We start from the raw sequence: 21053 nt of genomic DNA on the forward strand, positions 1-21053 counted from the left end.
TATGAAATGTCTCCCTTAATGAGTAGATTTTTTTCCTAGTTTACTAAGTATTCAGTAATGGTTGTTTACATTAAAAGCCAATTTTCAAAATAAGTTAGTTCAACTTTGTGTTTTTATGCCGTATCAGACTTTGGAAATTAAAAAAGCCATGAAAGAGGAAAAAATAGCAGAAAGTTGTGTTAATAAAATTTTAAATAAAAGATTAAATTCCATTGTTATATGGTAATTTTGTTACTGGCTGCACATAATTTAAAATTAATAAAGCGAAGTCATGTATGTGGAAGTATTTTCTAAGATATGGGCATTTCAAAAATGAAAACTAAAATCACTGATTTTTAATTAGCCGGGCTGATTGGCAAAGCCTAATAAGTCACACAAAATGCGTGCGTTTCTTTCTCTTTGCTTTCATTGCTTCTTTCTTTCTGTAGGACAATGGTAGTGGCTCTTTCATGCATTTCTTCTCTATTTTGACAACAGTGCTAATCGCAGCACTGATTTATAGACTGGGGAGCCTGTTACTTTATCAACAGTGATTTAAGAAGGGCTTGTCCCAGATTGAGCCATGAAGGGACAGCTGCTAAACTATAGAAATGCTTTTTAGCTCTGGGAAGTGACTTGTAAAATAGACAGGAAAAGTGGCTTTAGGCACAGACTGTCAAAACTGAAAGGAACCCTGGAGATCATCTTGTTGAATGTTTCCCATAACATAACAGTTAAAGAAAGGTGAGACCCTGGTGGGATCCCGGATCAGGGGGAAAGAAATTGCTATGAAGTACATCATTGGGACAGTTTGTGAAATTTTAATATGGACTGTATATGATCATGGTGTTACTTCAGTGTTACATTTCTTCAGTGTGATATTGTTCTGTGGTTATGTAATGTCGTGGTTATTAGAAGACACACGCTAAAGAGTATTTAGAGTAAAGGGATATGATATCTATAACCCACTCCCAAATGGTTCAGAAAAAATCATGCTAGGGGTGTGTGTTAGAAAGAAAAAATGTGGCAAAATGTTAACGGTTAAATCCAGGTGAAAGGATATGTGGGAGTTCTTTCTGTTTTTCTTGCAACTCTTCTCTAAGTTTGAATTTTTTTTTTTTTAAGTTAAAAAACGCAATTTCCTGGGCCCTCCCTGAACCTGAATATCTGTGGGGGGGCACCAGGACTTTGCATTTTAATAAGCTCCTAGATAATTCTTATGTATGTACACTAAAGTTTTATGCAAGCCACTGGTTAAAGGCAAAGTCTTGTTTTTTAAAAAAACTTTTTTATTGTTGTGACAAATATACAACTCACAATTTACGATTTGAACCATATTCAAATATACAGTTCAATGGTATTGATTACATTCACAATATTGCTCTGCCATTGCCAATATCTGTTATGCCTACTTTCTCATCACCTCATACAGAAACTCTTCCCCCATTAAGCGGTTACTCCCTCCGCCCATCCTACCCGCCATCCTGCCCCTAGTAACCTATTAACTATGATCTGTCTCTATGAAGTCTGCTTCTTTTAAATATTTCATATGTAAACTCATAAAATATTTTTCTTTTTGTGCCTGGTTTATTTCATTCAACAAGATGTCTTCAAGGTTCACCCATGTTGTTATATACATTCCCACCAACAATGAACAGATGTTCCTATTTCTCCACATCCTTGCCAACACTTATTTTGTTTTTTTTGTTTTTTTTTAAATAATAGCCATTCTAGTACGTATGAGGTGGTATCTCATTGTGGTTACTATTTGCATTTCCCTGATGACCAGTGATGTTGTTCAACCTTTATTGGCTGTTTGTATATCCTCTTTAGAGAAATGTCTGTTCAAGTCTTTTGTCCATTTTTAAATTGAGCTATTTGTCTTTAGGTTGTTGAGACTTCAGAAGTTTTTTGCATGTTCTGGATATTAAACCCTTATAGTATATGGTTCACAATTTTTTTCTTTCTGTTGGTTGTCTTTTTACTTTCTTGATAGTGTCCTTTGATGTACAAAAGTTTTTAATTTTGACAAAGTCCATTTTATCTATTCTTGAGTTGCTCATGCTTTCAGTGTCATGTCTAAGAAATTACTACCAAATCCAAGGTTATGAAGGTTCCCCCTAGGTTTCTTCTAGGAGTTTTATGGTTTTAGATATTTTATTTAGGTCTACGATCCATTTAGAGTAAGTGGTGTGAGATAGGGGTCCAACTTCATTCTTTTGAAAGTGGATATCTAGTTTTCCTGGCATCATTTGTTGAAGAGACCGTTCTTTCCCCAGTTAATGTACTTAGCACCCTTTTCAAAAATTGGTTGGTCATAGATGAGTGGGTTTATTTCTGAACTCTTAATTCTATTCCATAAAAATATGGAATACTTCACTAATTTGTGTGTCATTCTTGCACCATGCTAACACCTGTATTGTTCTAATTTTAGTAGATGTGCTGCCATAGCAAGCATACAAAGTCTCATTTTAATCACTTAGTCATTAAAACATAAATTCTTACAGTTTGGTCTAATCTTTTAAAAAATTATTTTGGTTATATATATATATAAAATACAAAATTTGTCATCTAACCATTTTTAAGTCTACAATTCAGTGATAGTAATGACATTCACAATTTTGTGCAACCATTACTATTTCCAAAACCTTTTCATCATCCAATTGATCTGATCTTGATAAATGCTTAATAAGTAATAAATAAATCCCTGCCAGTTAGAAGGGAATAGCCAAGTTATTTCAGAGAAATTTAAGGAACACTCTCATGCATGGGCTTAAAATAGGCCAGATCATTAAAAATAACTACCTAATATTCCTTCAATGGCTTATGTTTAACTGCTCACCTTTTGTCTTCTGTCGTTTCTTGTCATTAAAGCTATGATAAACAAACAAACCAGATCAGAACCGGAGGCACAGACAATTGGAAAGTGTGCGGTTTGTTTTCCTGTCCGTATGCAGTCAAGTAGCGAGTGATTGCTAGGGTTCCAGTTTGAACCACAAAGGCTCTATAATGCAGACCAACTTCTGTGATTACAGTGAAAAGGAAGAGAAAGCAATATTTTTACTATATTAGCAGCTAAGCAAGTAGAATATTTATTTTAAATACATTAAATATTGGTATTTGATGAGAAGCAGATTTAATTTAATGAGTCATCCCTCTAGCATGGCTGATTGTACTTGAGCATGTATTACTTTTCCTTCCTAGAGATGTCCTTCTTGAGCAGATCAGTCATCTCTTTGTATCATAAATAGAAAAAAAGAGAGAGAGAGAGAAGAGAGAGCTTTCCCGAGTGAACTAAGGAGGAAGCGTTAGGGAAAGGGAATGGAGTTACATAGATGGCCTTCTACATTGGGGGAAAGAGATTACTGGAATAAATTGAACTGTGACTACTAAACAAGAAGAGAGAGCACAGCTTGCCATGTTTCACATGTCATAGGGCAGAAGATGAGGTATTTTCCCCTGGTGGCCACTAGGTGGTAGCATTGACCGAAGTCAGCTTGATTACAGGTCACGTTGATTCCTGTTAGGGGGACACCCTTGGTTCATTTATACAGGTGATTCACAAATTAGGTGTTTATAGATCAGAGCTGCATTTTTTATTTTTGCTGAAACTTGCACTCTTGAACTAGAGGTCTAAGTTCCTTTCTTATTTTAAAAAAACAGGTGTGAAATGATTTACACTTTCTTTTCAAAATATCAAAATGGAGTTGAGCTGCTCTGTGAGTTGTGTGAGCTCCTCCCCTTTCTTTCTATCTGTGGTTCATTGGCTTGTGAAAGAAAACATTCCCCAGGCATGTAGATTCTTAGGAAATAAAGCAGCAGCATCCCCTTCTGCCTGTCTTGGGCTCCAAGGCAGCTGAGGAGCCCAAGACAGGGATGGTGATAGAAGTCTCGTTACCCAGCCCTGATCACTGGGGCTTGGCAGTTTGTGGCCTCATATTTCCACTTCCATTGAGTTTGTAGAGCAGCTCAAAGGTGTATCACATATCCATAACAACAACTACCTTTTCAATTTTAGCAAGATGTTTCCATTAAAACAGAGTTTTAATAAGAAATGGAGCATTTGTGATCTGTAAGATGTTTGAAATCAGAATTGCTCTCCAAAATCCAGGGTCTACAGTCAACACCTTGATGGTATTGGAAGCTTAGCATTGTTGATAATGTGCCTTTTATTAAGTACCTAATGTGGTGCTGGGCACTTGACGCATGCTTACTCTAACCCTCATGGTATTTATTGAGCCCGTTCTGTGTGCCCAGTGAACTCTTGTCTCTTTCTCTCATAAGTTTTGCATGTGTAACCTTTAATAAAAAGCATAGTCACAGTAGAACATCTGTTATTGTTCAAAACAGATTCTAAAGGCATTACTGTTTGATTTTTTTAAGTTATGCAAAGAACAAGCTTAGCTTCTATATTGTAAAATGCATCAGCTACAGCTGTCATCATCTGTGGCTGGAGAGGCCCATGTGTTCCTGGTTGGGTTGTGGCTTTGTTCAGAATTAAGAGGCTTATAAAGGAAGCCATAGAAACCCCGAGTTCCCCAATTGCTGTGCTACAGGAAACTGGGCGGCTAGTCAGCCATCTATTGTCCAGACTGGATGTAATTTCAAGACAATCCAAAAACACCACATGGCTCAATTATGAGATTATTCAACATTAGGCTTGCTCTTATTGAGATTAGCTTTAGGAACATTGTATGAAGAACATTTCTGCAACTTTACCTATTTAGGACATTGTCCTTAGGTTCCAAGCTCTTTATGTAACAGAGATTGTTGTGAGGAAGAAAAAGCATATCTCTTCTGGGTTGCTGGTCTACTTTATTTTGTCAGCTGACTACAGGACCATGCTGGGGGGTATGGTGAACCGTGGTTAAATTAACGAGCCCCCATGCTTACCCGCGCTGGCGCCAGCTACATGTTGCTGCTCAGGTGAGGAGCAGTTTGAAGTCTGCCTGCAATCAACATACCAGTATGTGACTTTCATTTGGAGGCTCCAATCTGAAATTACTATTGGTTCTTTCTGTTCAGGGTCCTCATGTGATGGGCATTCCCGGAAAGCTTTGATTTCTCCATTTCAGCTGCCATGGGGATGACCGTCTCCCTTGTTCACAAGTGCCCCCACAGTGACTGGCCTGGATTCCAAAGATCCTGTGTTCTGGTTTAGACCCTCCCCCAGACACCCTGAGCTTCCCTGAAAACCCTCTCCTCTAGCAGGTGCCTGGCTCTTTGATGGCTTCCCAAAGGGAATGCCATTCAAGGCTGCTGAATCACGTTCTGGGGTTGAGGAAAAGCATATTTTTTCAGTGCTCCCCGAGTGATTCTGATGTGCATCTCCCACTAAGAACCACACTTGTAATGGTTCTATTCAATCTTAAAAAAAAAAAAAAAACAACAGAAAACTGTAACCCACCTCAAATTCTTAGGCAAGGACTGAATAATACATTTGACATTTTCAAATCAATGTGGTTAAAGCATTATTGAACACATTTGTTGTCTTCTGATAACTTTTTGTATTACTCAGAAGATGCATCCCCTGCCTGGGATGACATTTTCATTCGAAAGGGCAAGGTGGAGGTGGTGGGGTGGGTGGAATTTTATAAATGTCTAAATAAGTTTATTTCCTCTGCTGGTCCCGGGAATTTTTTATTCATGTTTGAGATTTCCTGCCCCTATCTACAGAAGAATTTAGGTTTACCTGGAGCACCGTAATATGATAAGGGACCAGTTGCCCGGGAACCTTCCTTCCCTGGGTGCACCTTCCACCTCTCGGACTGCACAGCCTTTATCTTCTTTGTTTTCCCTCTGCCTGCATCTTCTCTGTGACTTTGTGGTCCCCAGAGGCCTAATCCTTGGGCCTCCTCTCTGCTTTCCTGTCCTCATCCCTCTGAGAGCTGAGTCCCTAGGGATTTGGGATTGCTACCCATTCCCAAATCGTTATCTCTGGTCCTGACCCCTGACTGGACACTTGTTCTCGGCCTGCCATTCACAGCACAGACCCTGGACCGGCAGCTTCGGTGTCTCCCTGTACACTGGGAGAAATGCCGACTTGGGCCCAGGCCACACCCGCTGAGTCAGAATCTGCATTTTAACAAGATCCCCAGGCGATGGCACACATTCTAGTTTGAGAAGTACAGGGCTCTGGGACATCTCCACTGTGTTCTAGATTGCAGCCCACACCCTAAACTCATCCCTCCCCTCCCTCCTGCTCCCACCAACCCTAGTTTTTTTTCTCAGTTTTGCTGCTGTTTTTTTCAAACTATAAAGCTTGGCTTCATTTTTTATTTCATTCTTCCTTTCATTCATTAATTCATTCAGATATTTATTGACAGCTTCTCAGAGCTAGGGTTTGGAGATATAGTGAGCAAAACTAGATGTGATTCCTACCTTTGTGGAGCTTAGCATTTAGGGGGAGAAGCCGATGTGAAGTAATTGCAAAATCAGTTATAAATTTGAAATGATGATGAGTGCTAGAGAGGACAGCCTGCAGTGCGAATACACAACTAGTTAGGAAGACCAGGGACGGCTTCCCTGGGGGAGTGATGCTTGTGCTGAGTACTGAGGGCTTAGTGGGAGTTGGTCAGGGGAAGAGAAGCAGAAAGAACTTTCCAGGCAGAAGGAATAGCATATGCAATGGCCAGGCTCATTATAGAAAGTTTGTAGAGGGTTAATAAAAAGCACATTCAATTACTCTTAGGTCTTTCTTCTGTATTGGCTCTTTCATCCAACCCTGCCAGGCTTATTCTTCTCCGTCCTGAAGCCAAGCTACTGGTCTAACCTCTTGGCCACTCCACCTGCATGAAATGACCCCAGTCCCCCAGGGCTCAGCTGCACACCTGTTCATGCTTAAGGCGTACAGCTCCACAATCGGATTCACTCATAAAGCCAATTTTCTTACTCTTCCCTGAATAATCCATGGTCAGATTTTAAAGTGTCCTCTGATTTCCTTTCTGGGAATGTACTCTCTTTTCTTTTTTTTTTTCCCTGAGTAAACGTATTGCATACAGAAAAGCACACAAATCCCAGATGCAGACTCAATGAATTTCACCAAGTGAATACACGGTGTCATGGCTTCTAGATCAAGAAGTAGAATATTATCAGCACCCCAGAAGCCCCCTATGCCCTCTTGCAGACACTACACCAAAGATAACCCTTATCCTTTCTTCTGTCAGCATCGATTAGTTTTGCCTTGTCTTGAACTTAACGTAAATGGGTTCATGCAATAGGTGATCTATTGTATCTGGCTTCTATTGATCAACATAACATTAGAGGAATTCATTTCTGCTATTGTATGTAACAGTAGTAGACTTATTGTCTTTGCTGTATTGTAGTCCATTGTCTGACCGTACCATCTTTTATCGATGCTACTGTTGATGGATTTTTGACAATTTTGAATATTCTTGTACGTCTTTTAATAAATAAAGGTACTTTTTTTTTCTGTTGGGAATATACCTAGAAATGCAGTTATGTCACAGAGTATGCGTATGTTCAGCTTTAGCAGATATCACCAAACAGTTTTCCAAAGTGGTTGCACTAATTGATGTTCTCGCCTGCAATGCACAACTCCCAGTTCCTCCACACCTGGCCACAGCTTGGTTTTGTCAGCATTTTTCATTGTAGCCTTTCTGGTGGGTGAGTGGTGCAGGCACTTTTTGGTTTGGATTTGCATTTCCTTGACAGCTAATGTGGTTGACTGTCTGTTTGAGTTGTCATCTTATTTTCTACCAGGCTGTTTTTCTGTTACTGATCTGTAGGAGTCCCTTATATATTCTTAATGGATATAGATATTACAAATATTTTCTTCCCCTCTGTGAATTGCCTTTTATTGGTATATTTTTAATGAATAGACATTCTTAATTTTAGTGTAGTCAGAATTATCAATAAATCTTTTCATTTTAAAATCATATTTATACCACATTTAGTTCTGCGAATCTTAGGGGTAGAATACACAAATATATACAATAGCTAATATATATAAAAGTTTGGAAGCTTAGAAAATGTATCTTAGAAGAAGATTTGGACTCGGGAGGTAATAAGACACGCAAATAAACAAGCCATATAACTCTATGAACGTGTTACAATTGAGCAGTAAGTTTTGCAGAGAGCATGTTAGATGTCAAAGCTCAAATGGAAATGTGGTCTGTAATGGACTTCTTGTTATCTGTGACTTTGTATTGTGAGGATCAAATCAGACATGTGAAGGAACTTGGTCAGTTCTGAGGGTGCCTGCGTGTATAACTGATGACTCGCACAGAGGGCTAATAGCTATATCTTATGTTACAGGTTATCCAGCAATAGTTATGACCTCCCGGTTACGTGTGTTGGGTGGAAGAATTAATAACACACGCACCTCAGAATTACCCAAAGAGAAAACACGATCTGAAGTTATCTGCAGCATCCGCTTTTTAGATGGCTTGGTGCAGACCTTTAAAGCTAATGTAAGTTCTCCTCATTTTATGTTTTTCCAAATTAATGCTCCTAAGAAACAGTCCTTCTCTCTTGAATGGTTCACAAAATGAAAATTTTAAATTATTTGAAACACCAGCTCGATCGCTTCAGTCATCTCTCAGAGCTTGTATGTTGACATTGGACTGGAAATACTTTTAAAAACTCAGCCCATGTTCTTGCCTCTTCCTGGAGTGTCTTCTCCCCATCGTCATCATGGCATTGTTCTGGTTTGCTAAAGCTGCCATTATGGAAAATACCCAGAAATGGATTGGCTTTTATAAAGGGGATTTATTAGGTTACAAATTTAAAGTTCTAAGGCCATAAAAGTTTCCAAACTAAGGCATCAAAAGAGGATATCTCACTGAAGAAAGGAACACCTCTGTCAGCTGGGAAGGCCCATGGCTGGCCTCTGCTGGTCCTTTGCTCCTGGATTGTGTTTCAAAATGACTTTCTTCAAAATGTCTCTGGACTTCTGTCTCTCTTAGCTTGTCTCTCTCAGCTCCTGTGCATCCTTGCTTGTTCTCCCAGGGCATTTCTCTCTAAGCGTCTGGGGGCCCTCAGCTTTTCTGGGGCAAACTCTGGGCCTCATCTCTTAGCTTCACATCTCCAAATGTCTTTCTGTCCTCAACTCCAAGTGTCTGGGTCTGTGTCGGCCCCTGAGCTCTCCTAAGGACTCCAGTAAACTAATTAAGACCCACCTTGAATGGGAAGGGTCATACCTCCATGAAATAGGAGGTCACCCACAGTTGGGTAGGTCACAATTCCATGGAAACAACCTAATCAAAAGATCCCACCCATAATAAGTCTGCACCCACAAGATTGGATTAAAAGAACATGACTTTTGTGGGGGACATAATAGAGTCAAACCAGCACAGACGTGAACTGTGTTATCCTCAGTCGTTACCTCTCCTGTGAAATCCTTGTCAATGTCCTGAAGCAGAACTAGTTCTTCGGTAGCAGTGCCCTGTCTATGCTTCAGTAGAACCCAGGTCACACTGTTGTCATTATTAAGTTTGATGACAGGGCTGAGCATACAGCAGGTACTCATTAAATGCATGAGGGAATGGGTCCCATCTGGAAGGTAGTGATACTCTCACTTAGAGCTTGTAATAGAACCCAGGCAAGAAACCAGGCCTCCAGCCTCCCAGGCCAGCAGTGAGAGGCTCAAACAGCCTCTCACTGCCCCACCCAACCCCAGTCACGAATTACTCCCATAACGTTTAATCAGGAAGAGGTCAACCCCAGCCCTGGACTGAGTGCCAGCACCCACCCCAGCCTGGAAAGTTCACTGTGCAAGGGAAGGTGTCAGAAGAGGAAACATGGGAGAAGAGAACAATTGGGGGCAGTAGAAAGCCACAGGAATTTAAGGGTGACAAAAACTGACCCCTTGTCCCCCTGCTGACCCGGGTCTCTGTGGACCTTGGCTGCTGAGCAGGCAAGAGGAGAGAGAGGTTTGAATGAGGTCACAGCAAGGTGGTAGGATCCCTTGGTGGTAGTTGCCTCGGCCATGGGCTCCTCCTTGCGGTGGACAAGGAGCTAGGCAGCCGACTAAAGATGGGGGTGTTGGGGCCACTCCCCTGGCCGGGAGTGGAAATCGGACAGTGGAGACAGCTCTGTCCCACCTTGCCCACCCCACCTCACCAGCTTCCACAGCTGCACAGGTCTCAGCTGTTCCCCAGGATGAGGGTCTCGTTCTTCTGCAGGTGGGAAACGTTGTAGTAGGAAGGGCAAAACTCAGCAAGGGAATTTAATTAAGTTAAATGTCTCCCAAGTCTAATTAGAGGGAGATAGAACATACACCTATGACCTGTTTCTTAAGTAGCCTGTTTGGAGAAATCACCCTCTTTTGCAATGTTTTCCAAAAACACTTTCTGCAGGGGTGGAAACGATCTGTATCTGCACCTAATACAGAGCCACTAGCCACATGTGCCCATTGAACACTTGAAATGTGGCTAGTGCAACAGAGGAAACACATTTTTTATTCTATTTAGTTTTAATTAATTTGAAATTAAATATTCTCCTGTCACTGATGGTTCCCATATGGGACAGTGTGGCCCTAGTGAATTTTCTTAACGTATATCAGAACCTCCCAGGATGCAACAATCCCGTCCCCCCTGCATATTTTGAAACATACTTTCTGGTGGTGGGGACTGAAAATCTGCATTTTAACTGTCCCCTTTTTTACTTCATTACACTGTACACATTGGAGCTGTTTTAGGGGCCTTTCGGCAAGGTCATACATATTTAAAAGCAACTGCTTTGACTTTACAGGACTTTGTCCTATATCCTATTTCCTTTTTAGCATAATCCTCTATAGAATTTTGTGGTTAAACAAGCCTTTTTAAAGGTCACAAATGTCTCTTCCAGATGCTATAACCTGACAGTATAGTGTATGCCTGGCTTTTTTTGTTAAAATTAACTTTGGGAGCTATTGCTCAACTGTATAACATCTTCCTTCAACAAATATTTACTGAGCAGCACCTATGTGCCACACTAACACAGCAGTGAAGAAAACAGTGAAATCCCTGCCCTTTTGATGCTTACATCCTAGTGGGGGAGACGGGCCTTAAACAAAGATATATGATGTCAGGTGGTGGTAAGTGCTTTGAGGAAAAGTAAAGCAGGGTAAGGAGGGTAGAGAGTGCTGGGGCAGGACAAGGGCGAGGGTTGTCATTTTATAGCAGCCGTAAGAGATGGCCTTACTGATGAGATGACATCTCAGCAGTGAGCTGAAGGAAATGAGGAGATGAACCATAGAGCTCTCTAGGGGAAACACATCTAGGTAGAAGGAACAACAGCGCAAAAGCCCTGAGACAGGCGCCTACGTAGTGTGCCCGTGGAACAGGATAGAAGCCAGTGTACCTGGAGTGGCTGAGTGAGGGGGAGAGTAGCAGATGATAAGGTCAGAGAGGTAACAGGTGTGGGGGTAGATCTTCTGGAGCCTTGCAGATTATTCTGAGAGCACAGGCTTTATTCTGAGTGACGCAGAAAACATTGGATGATTTGGGCAGAGATCTGACAAGATCTGACTCAGGGATCGTTCTGGATGCTCTGCCAAAATAGGCTGCCTTGGGGAAAGGGCTGCGAAACTATTAAAAACAGTCCAGGTGAGAAATGATGATAATTGGATGGGGTGGTGGTGGAGAGGCGGCTAAGAGTAAACCAAGTCTGGAAACATGTTGAAGGTAAAGCCAATGGGATTTGCTGATGGATGGAATTCGGGTGTAGAAGACCAGGAGGCCTCAAGATGACTCCAAGGTTTTTGGCCTCAGCACCTGGTAAGCTGGAGATGCAATTTATAGAGGTGGGGAAGACTGAGGGAAGAGCATAAATAACCAGTTCTGTTTTGGACACTTGGAGTCTGAGCTGCCATTATTCATCTTTGTGGAAATGTAGAAATGAAAGATATATGAGTCTGGAGTTGAGGGGAGGAGTCCAGGCTGGAGATACAAATTTTGATGTTACTAAATATTTCAGTTTGGTAAAGCTGCTGAAATGCAATATGCCAGAAATGGATTAGCTTTTACAAAGGGGATTTTTTAACTTATAGTTTACAGTTCTTAGGCCATGAGAATGTCCAACTGAAGGAAATGTCCTGGACTCTGGAGACAGGCTGCCAGCATCTGGGGCTTTTCTGTCAGAGGTCGAGGCACATGGCAACATCTGCCATGTGGTCCTTCTCTCCTGGGTTTCGTTGCTTCCAGCTTCTGGCTTCAGTGGCTTCCTCTCTCAGCTTCTGGCTTCAGTGGCTTCCTCTCTCAGCTTCTGTGTCCTTGTCTCTCAGCTTCTCTGGGGCTTCTCTGAGTTTCTCTCTGTTTCATCTCTTAGCCTCTCTGTGGCTTTTATCCTCTTATTTAGGACTCCATTAGGAGGATTAAGACCCACCTTGAATGAGGTGGATCAAAACTCAATTAAAATAACTAATCAAAAGGTCCCACCTATAATAGGTCTACACCCACAGGAATGGGTTTAAGTAACATGACCTTTCCTTAAGTACACACAACCTCCAAACTACCACACTAAGGTAGAGATGGTATTTCAGGCCGTGAAACCAATGAGATCACCTGAGAAGTGTGAATGGACAGAAGATACAAGGTCTGTTCTTTAGAGGTTGGAGAGATGAAGAACAAGAACCAAAGGAGACTGAGAAGAATCAGCCAGGGGGGTAGGTGGAAACCAAGAGCAAATGTGTGGGAAACCCAGATGAGGACGTGTTTGAAGAAGGATGAGTGGTCACTCTGTAAAAAGGAGATAAGGAAAACACCTACTCAGAGGAGTAATCGTATAGAGCTCTTAAGACTTCTGTTGGTTTCCACACTGACATTTAAAGAGCTTGTAAATCATCACTCCCATCTTAACAACAAGGAAAAGGCTGAACAAACTGAAAAATAGCAATTCTTCTTAGATCCAGCAGAGAATTGAAGTCACAGAGCACCAGCTGCCCCAAAAACGAGAGAGAAAAGCACATACAGAGAATCACAGCTTACTTGGAGCAGAAGCCCTCTGCCAGACCCCGTAACAATCATCATGCCCAGTTTTCAACAGAAATAACAAGGCATACTAAAAGGCAAAAAAAACACACAGTCTAAACAAACAGAGTAAGCATCAGAACCAGTCTCAGATATGGCAGAGATTTGGGAATTATCAGACTGGGAATTTAAAATAACTATGTTTAATATGCTAAGGGCTTATAGAGTTACCCTTCGATCCAGCAATTACACTTCTCGGTATATACCTGGAAGATCGGAAAGCAGTGACACGAACAGATATCTGCACACCAATGTTCATGGCAGCATTATTCACAGTTGCCAAGAGATGGAAACAACCCAAATGTCCTTCAACAGATAAGTGGATAAATAAAATGTGGTATATACACACGATGGAATACTATGCGGCAGTAAGAAGGAACGATGTGAAACACGTGACAACATGGATGAACCTTGAAGACATAATGCTGAGCAAAATAAGCCAGGCACAAAAACAGAAATATTATATGCTACCACTAATGTGAACATTTAAAAATGTAAAATAAATGGTTTATAATGTAGAATGTAGGGGAACTAGCGATAGAGAGCAATTAAGGAAGGGGGAACTATAGTCCAATAAGAACAGATAAGCTAACATGGGTAAATTTAACGTTCTGGGAATGCCCAGGAATGACTATGGTCTGTTAATTTCTGATGGTTATGGTAGGAACAAGTTCACAGAAATGTTGCAGTATTAGGTTATTTGCTTGGGGTAGGATAGGAACATGTTGGAAGTAAAGTAGTTATTTTAGGTTAGTTGTCTTTTTCTTACTCCTTGCTATGGTTTGTTTGAAATTTTTTTTATTGTATTTTAAAAAAAAATTTTTTTTATATAGTTAACTTAAAAAAAGGGTTAATTAAAAAAAAACGGAAAAAATATGCTAAGGGCTTTAATGGAAAAAGTGGGCAATATATAAGAACAGATGGCTAATGTCCACAGAGATGGAAACTCTAAAAAGTATCAAAAGGAAGTGCTAGAGTTCCTTGGAGAGTTCAACATTGAATTACCATATGACCACAATCCCACTTCTAGGTGTATACCCAAAAGAATTGAAAGCGGGCACTCAAACAGATATTTGTACACCAGTGTTCCTAGTCACATATTCACAGAAAACCAAAAGATGAAAGCAGCCCAAATGTCTGTCCACAGAAGAACGGATAAACAAAATGTGGTCTGTGCATTCAGTGGGCTATTATTCAGCTCTAGGAGGGAATGGAGGTCCTTTACCTGCTACAACATGGGTGAACCTTGAAGATACGTTGAGTGAAATAAGCCAGACACAGAAGGGCAGAAACTGTATTATTTCATTCAGATTAGATAACTAGAATATTAAAATTCCTGGAGACAAAGTAGATTATAGGTACAGAAGGGAAGGGAAATGGGGAGTTAATGTTTGATGGGTACAGAGTTTCTGTTTGGGGTGATGGAAAAGTTTTGGTAATGGATGGTGGTGATGGTAGCACAACACTGTGAATGTAATTAATGCCACTAGACTGTACACATGAAAGGGGTTAAAATGGGAAATTTTTTGTTATATATGAGTTAGTACAATAAAATATTCTTAAAAAACACATGCAATGCTCTATCACTTCATACTCACTTGAACGGCTATTATTTTTTAAATGGAAAATAACAAGTGTTGGCAAGGATACAGAAAAGTAGGAACCCTCATTCGTTGTTGGTGGGAATATAAAATGGTTCAACCACTGCGGAAAACAGTTTGGTGTTTCCTCAGGAAGTTAAGTGTGGAGTTATTATGTGACCCAGAAATCTCACTTCTAGGTATATACCCCCCAAAATTAAAAGCAGGGACTTGAACTGATATCTGTACATCAGTGTTCATCACAGCATTATTCACAATCGCCAAAAAATGGAAGCAACCCAAGAGTCCATTGGCAGAAGAATGGATAAACAAAATGTGGTCTATACGTACAATGGAATATTATTCACCTATAAAAAAGGAATGAAGTTCTGATGCATGTCACAACATGGGTGAACCCTGAAGCAACCATGTTCAATGAAATAAGCCAGATGCAAAAGGACAAATTTTGCATGACCGTACTTTTATGAAATAGCTAGAATATGCAAATTTATAACAGAAAATAGATTGCAGGTTACCAGGCTTGAGGTTGGGTGGTGTGGAATGGGGAGTGAATGCTTAAGTTTCTGTTTGGGATGATGGAACGGTTCTGGTAATGGATGTGTGGCGATGGTAGCACATTATGAGTGTAATTAACACCACCAAATTGTGTACTTCAAAGTGGTTAAAATGGGAAATGTTATGTTGTATATACGTTACCACAATTTTTTAGAAAAGAAAGTGCTAGAAATCAGAAACACTGTAACAGAAATGAGATGCCGTGGAGGGACGTATGAAGAGCCCTTGGACAAGAGGCTGGCATGCAGTGAGCACTCCGTCATTCTTCGTTGTGAGCATCATGGTGTTTGTGCTGCTGCCAGTGATGCTGCCACAGGCTTCCGGGCAGCCTGGCTCAGAGCTGACTCGCACTGAACTCGAGGGGTTTGAGGTCCTGGGTGCAGCTTGGAATCGCCATCTCTGTATATTTTCTGCTTATGGGGATTGGTGCACGGTCTCGTTCAGACTCTCACCCAGGCCAGCCTGTGACCTGGAACAAGCATCGTCGGGGCGCTGACCTGGACGGCGGTTGTTCTGTCCCCTGGCCCGGGGAGCCAGCCGGCCACTGGCAGTGTGACCCGGTATCAGCAAAGATGACCTGTCGTGGGCTGGGAGCAGAGCCTGTCTTATTATAAATGTGTCTTTTATTATATGTATTCCTGTTCCTTTTGAGAAGTGGGTGAGTTCTACAGAGTAAATACCTAAGTGAGTGGGTTATGCATTACAGAGGAGAGAGAGAGAGTGTAGTGGGAAAATGTGAGGTCTGCCGACCTGAGTCTGGGAGGCAGCCTTTCACTGCCTCTATTTACACACTTGCAGAAGGGATGGTGATAAGGTGTAATACCCAAAGGAATCGAAAACAGAGACACAAACAAGTACTTGTACACCAGTGTCCATAGCAGCACCATTCGCAGTAGCCAAAAGGTGGAAACAAAACAAATGTCCACTGACAGATGAATGGATAAACGAAATGTGGTATATCCATACAAAGGAATATTATTCAGCCAAAAAAGGAATGAAATTCTGATAAATGCCACATCATTCAAGGTGAACCATGAAAACCTTATGAGAAACGAAGACAGAAAAGCACAAATAGTGAGTGATTCCCTTATAAGAAATTTCTAGAATAAGCAACTTCTTAGAGACAGAAAGTAAATCAGAGGTTACTGGGACCTGGGAGGAAAGGGCAACAGGGAATTCTTGCATAATAGGCACAGAGTTTGGGTTGATGAAAAATGTTGGTAATGGATGATGGTGATGGTAGCACAACATTGTAAATGCAATAATACCACTGAACTGTAGATTTAAAAAATGTTGAGGTGGCAAATTTAATTACATCTATGTCAGCACAATAAAAATAATTTGATGGGGAGGGATGTGATAACTACTTTTCAAAGTTGCCTCAAAAATTAGAAATCATATATTAAAAGTGCGCTTTGTATTGTGACTGACTTCTTGTAGATGTTCAATAAATTGTGGTTGTTAATAATGTGTATTAGAGTATACAATCATATAAAAATAATTTCAACAAAGGGAGCAGATAGCTGTTTGAGGCATTGAGAAAAAAAATCTCCTAATTTGGAGAGAGTGGTTGAAATAAGTGGACCAACTCATTCTTTCGACGCCCCATTGTGATTCTCTTGTGCTGGGAGGCAACCCAGGCAGAGGAAGCAGTGGATACAGGGGTTCTCTGCAGGAAAGGGGTCCCACACTTCAGATAATAGTGAAGCTGCCCCAAAAGAGTGGCCATGCAAGAGGGGACACAGTTACCTGGTTCTCCTCATCCTAATCACTGTGACCTGTTTTCAGGTACATTGTCGGCTCTCAGACACTCAGCAAAAGATCTACCTTTGCTTGTTCTATCCGTGATCTATTTCTGACTCCTGTCATCCTAAAGTTCAATGGTTTGGTTCAAAGGATGCCTGAGAAGTCGGCTTGTTAGGTAGAATTTGCGGTGTCCCAAATGCTCCATGCTGTTTGCCTCCCACCCCTGTGCCTTTGTGTGTGCAGGGCCCTCTATTTGAAGTGCTTTTCCTTAGCATGTGCACCTGGAGTGGGGCAAGCACTCGGTCCTGTCATTCTTCGGACCCAGGTCAGGGGCTGCTTCTGTTTTCACCCAGGTTGAGTTGACCGTTTGTGTGGTCCCCTTGGGTGCTCACCGTCCCTTGTGCATTTCACAGCATTTGGCACATTGTGTTCCAGTCATTGCCTCCACGGCTGGCCTCCCTGGGAGGGCAGGAGAGGGTGCCCTGGCATGACTTGACCACATGCCCAGCACCGGGCCTGCTGCGTAAGCACCGAAGGCTGAAGTCCTGATCTGGAATTGTAGTGTGGTTGGATGTCCCCACCAGCTTCTGCGGTGAAGCAGATAATCCACGGAGTAACTCATGCCAAAGCCACTTTGATGGCATTTGATTATTTTTAGCCATCTTTTTTTGTGCTGTTGGTAGAGAGTTTTCCTTCCCTGCACACACACTCTCGTGGCTCCTCCAGGAGAAGGAGGCAACCCAGGCACTCTTGAGGGGCTAACCAAAACCAATTTGGGATTAGCATTTTGCTGTGGATAATCCATAGGTAGGTCATGGAGAGTTTACCGTCATTATAAATATCCACATTTTCTGATTTAGACTTCAGCACTTGGGCATTGCAGTTAAGGGAAAGGAAGAAATCATAGAAAATTAAATAAAATTAAGCTTGTCTTAAATTGTATTTATGTTGTGTTTCTTAGCATTACTCCCCATATGTATTGTGTGGGTTCTTGAAATTTATTAAAGCTTTGTTTATTGTGGAAAATGTTTTTGCAAAAATCTGAGTATTTTTACTCCTTTTTGTCTACAATAAAGACTTTTTTTACCTCTAGTTCTTAAGTCATTCTAAAAGTTTACCCATGGGATAATTTCGTTTTTTTCTAGAAACAAGATACTGGTCAAGTTCTTTTGGATATGGCATATAACCATTTGGGTGTGACTGAAAGGGAGTATTTTGGTTTACAACATGGCGAAGACTCAATGGATTCTCCCGTAAGTGCCATCCCTTTAAGACGTGCTGGACTCCTGTGCAGTTTGGTTTTATATCTTATGTTTTCTTACTCAACAGAGATGGCTTGAATCAAGCAAACCCATCAGGAAACAGTTAAAAGGTTGGTGTGATCTTTTCATTTCAGTTGAACATTAGTTGTTAGCATATCATGGCCTGTTTCTCTCCTCCGATCATCAGTTTGCCTGCAATATCTGGTGTCTGGATTCCAGATGGTCCAGGAGACATGAGTGGGCTGACCTCTCTCTGTCTGACTTCTGAGTTAGCAGAGATGATTCCAGATCAGCCCTCAGGGTCCTCACCAGCTGTGGGCAAGAAAGGAAAGGTAGAGAATAGACAACTTAGAGCAAGTGAACTAAGTTTCTTTTTACAGGGAAGAAAAAGGAGAAGGAGACTGGTCTTTCAAAGCCCAGTATAAGAGCCAGGGTGGGAAAGAGAAAAGATAGACAGACAGGTAGACGCATGCTCCTATTACTTTATCACTACACAATTACATTTACTGGAAACCAAGCTATAGAAATATATTTTCACAAATATATAAGATAAACCCTTCTGAAATTCAGCTCATTAACCATTAGTGGATCCCCAGTACCATAACTCCCAGTTAGGTGGGTGTTCAAGCTACAACCTGCTCTCGTGCCTGCCCTGATCTGTTCCCCACCTGCTTTTCCACCTTTGGCTGAAACTGTCCCCTTGCTCCCCTTCATGCACCTTATTCCCCAGACACACCTGGCAGATCTGTGGGGCCACACTCTCTCCTCTGTGCCTTCCTGCAGTTTGTTCCCTCTGTTTGGAATGCTTTTCCCTCCCATTTCCATGTATCCAAGTCTTACCATTCTTCCAGGCCGCTTGGATCTCGTCTCCTTTCCTACTAGAAGCCGTGACCCCTTCCATACTCCCTTACATTTATCATGGTCTGCTTCATGGCTCTGAACACTCTCTCCCTCTTCTCAAAGTTCTTGCCTTTCCTTCCTCTCAAAGCTGCAAGTTCCTTGAGTTTGGGACCCTTGTCATGTTCCTCTGGATCCCGTGCAGTGCCTGACACACGGGGTGGCCTGTGAGTGATTGTGGGATGAGTGGCAGCTGACATGTCCACACTAGTTTACATACTCGCGATGCCACATACCCCACCCCACCCCAGCCCCCAGGTGGGAAGGAGCAGAGAGCCAAGCAGCCGTTGCTTCCACTCTCAGGGTGAGGAGGGCAAATGGGGTGGGGTGGGCTCTCGTTGAACCCACTGCTATCTTCCCCTGGAGGGAGGACGTCAGACTTCTCCCCTCCCAAGACTATTTGTGTTCTTAGCACCCGGAAATACCCATGGAAACCACAGAGCCATTGTGGAGATAAACACGGCCAGCTGCCATTTTGGATTCGCAGAAGGATGCATTTGCAAAGGGCAGGGAAAGGCATTATCATTCCTTATCTTACTCACCCATTTATTCAGCAAACACAACCAGAGCTCAGATTTTGGTAAGGCACTGGGAATCCAGTCCAAATTGGGACTTGGACCCTGCCCTCAAGAGACTCACAGCTAATTTTGAGGCTCAGATGGGAGGAGAGAATTCCATGGTAGAAGGAAGCACATGATAGGATGCTCTGGGCACACAGGAGGAAAGACAGGCTTCCTGGAAGAGACCATGCCTGAGGCTTGAAAAGGACAAGTTACAGAAGCGGGGAGGGGAGAGGGACAGGCACCTCAGGGCTTCCCAAGGCAGCGGGGGACTTAGCTGTCCCTGATGTGCACACACACAGTTAGAGTGCCACGCGCTGATATCCAGACACACAGATGCAAGCACACCTTTAGAGAGTGAACACAAGCTGCAGATGACAGATGCTAAAGAGAGAGAGGTGGGCCCAGGCTGAACTAGGGTAGAGGAGGGTATAAAGTAGCCTAGCCAGGAGGACCAGTGAGAGGAGGAGGGAGGTAAAGAACTGAATTTCAGAGAGCAAGAAAGTGCTGAGCACGCAGACAGACTGGGAGAATGTCTGCTAAATGATGGGAGGGAGTGAAGCTGGGAAGAGCCCAGAATCTTAGCAACACAGTCTGACTTTCTCAAGTTGCTGTATCTAGCAAGAGAAATGGACTAATTTTATCTGTACAAGGTTATTGACTCTTGGTGTTGATGCATAAAGCCATATTTAAGTAGGCTAATTGTGTACTGTTCACTAATACATCAGTCATTTTGGGAATTCACTTTGCTTAAAGGCATGAAATAGTTCCTAGTATAAAAATGATTTTGGAATGTGGCATAGCAGAATCGGAAGCCTCGGTGCTGGACTTCTGGCTTTGTCATTAGCTGTGTGACCTAAGATAAGTCACTTATGTCTCTGGGCCTGTTTGCTCCTCTGTAAAATGGGGCTATCAACAGCACCGTAGCCTAATCATAGAGTCCTGTGCTTAAATTCAAGAACGTAAATGAAAATGTCTGAAAAGTAGGAATCACTATATAATTGTAAGCTATTATTTCTTTGTGAATTTTTTGTAATATGATGATTTAAGGATTTTTTTGATTCCTGATATAATGGAGTGCATTGTTTAAACACAGTCCTATGCTAAACATGTAATAAGAAGTAGAAGATAATAGCTCATTCTTTGCTGATATTGCATAAATATTTTATTTTTGTACACTTAGAGGTTTCTGAAACAATCAACTTATGCACTCCTTATTTGAAATTAGTCCTTTGATGATGGAAAAAGCTGTGGTCTGGTGAAAAATGCATCACTTATGGGAGAGTAGCAGCTTACATGCATTCATTTTCTTAAGGAAAAATTTAATTTTTTTTTGAAAAATGTTGTAGGAGGTTTCCCCTGTACCCTGCATTTTCGAGTAAGATTTTTTATACCTGATCCCAACACACTGCAGCAAGAACAAACCAGGTAATAACATTTTTTTAAGTTTTCTATTTAGTATATGAGAATGAATAACCACTA

The 21053-nt window shown here is 41.7% G+C and overlaps 1 protein-coding gene and 1 pseudogene across 5 annotated transcripts in view; one reads left to right on the forward strand and one right to left on the reverse strand.

Annotated features, from left to right (window-relative positions):
- The window catches only part of PTPN3 (protein tyrosine phosphatase non-receptor type 3), a 127337-nt gene that overhangs the window by 21742 nt on the left and 84542 nt on the right, over positions 1-21053 (forward strand). For 3 of the 5 annotated variants that reach the window (XM_037796965.1, XM_037796967.1, XM_037796966.1), the window contains exons 2-5: positions 8257-8411; positions 17998-18105; positions 18182-18224; positions 20921-20999. In XM_037796965.1, coding sequence (XP_037652893.1) covers positions 8257-8411; positions 17998-18105; positions 18182-18224; positions 20921-20999 — 385 coding nt within the window. Of the gene's footprint in view, positions 1-8256; positions 8412-17436; positions 17660-17997; positions 18106-18181; positions 18225-20920; positions 21000-21053 lie in introns of those variants that run through there. The other 2 variants (XM_037796969.1, XM_037796968.1) reach the window with 2 other exon arrangements.
- Positions 2340-2433, reverse strand: LOC119505852 (annotated as a pseudogene).

Source organism: Choloepus didactylus, chromosome 10 (assembly GCF_015220235.1).
Source record: "Choloepus didactylus isolate mChoDid1 chromosome 10, mChoDid1.pri, whole genome shotgun sequence".
NCBI lineage: Eukaryota > Metazoa > Chordata > Mammalia > Pilosa > Megalonychidae > Choloepus > Choloepus didactylus.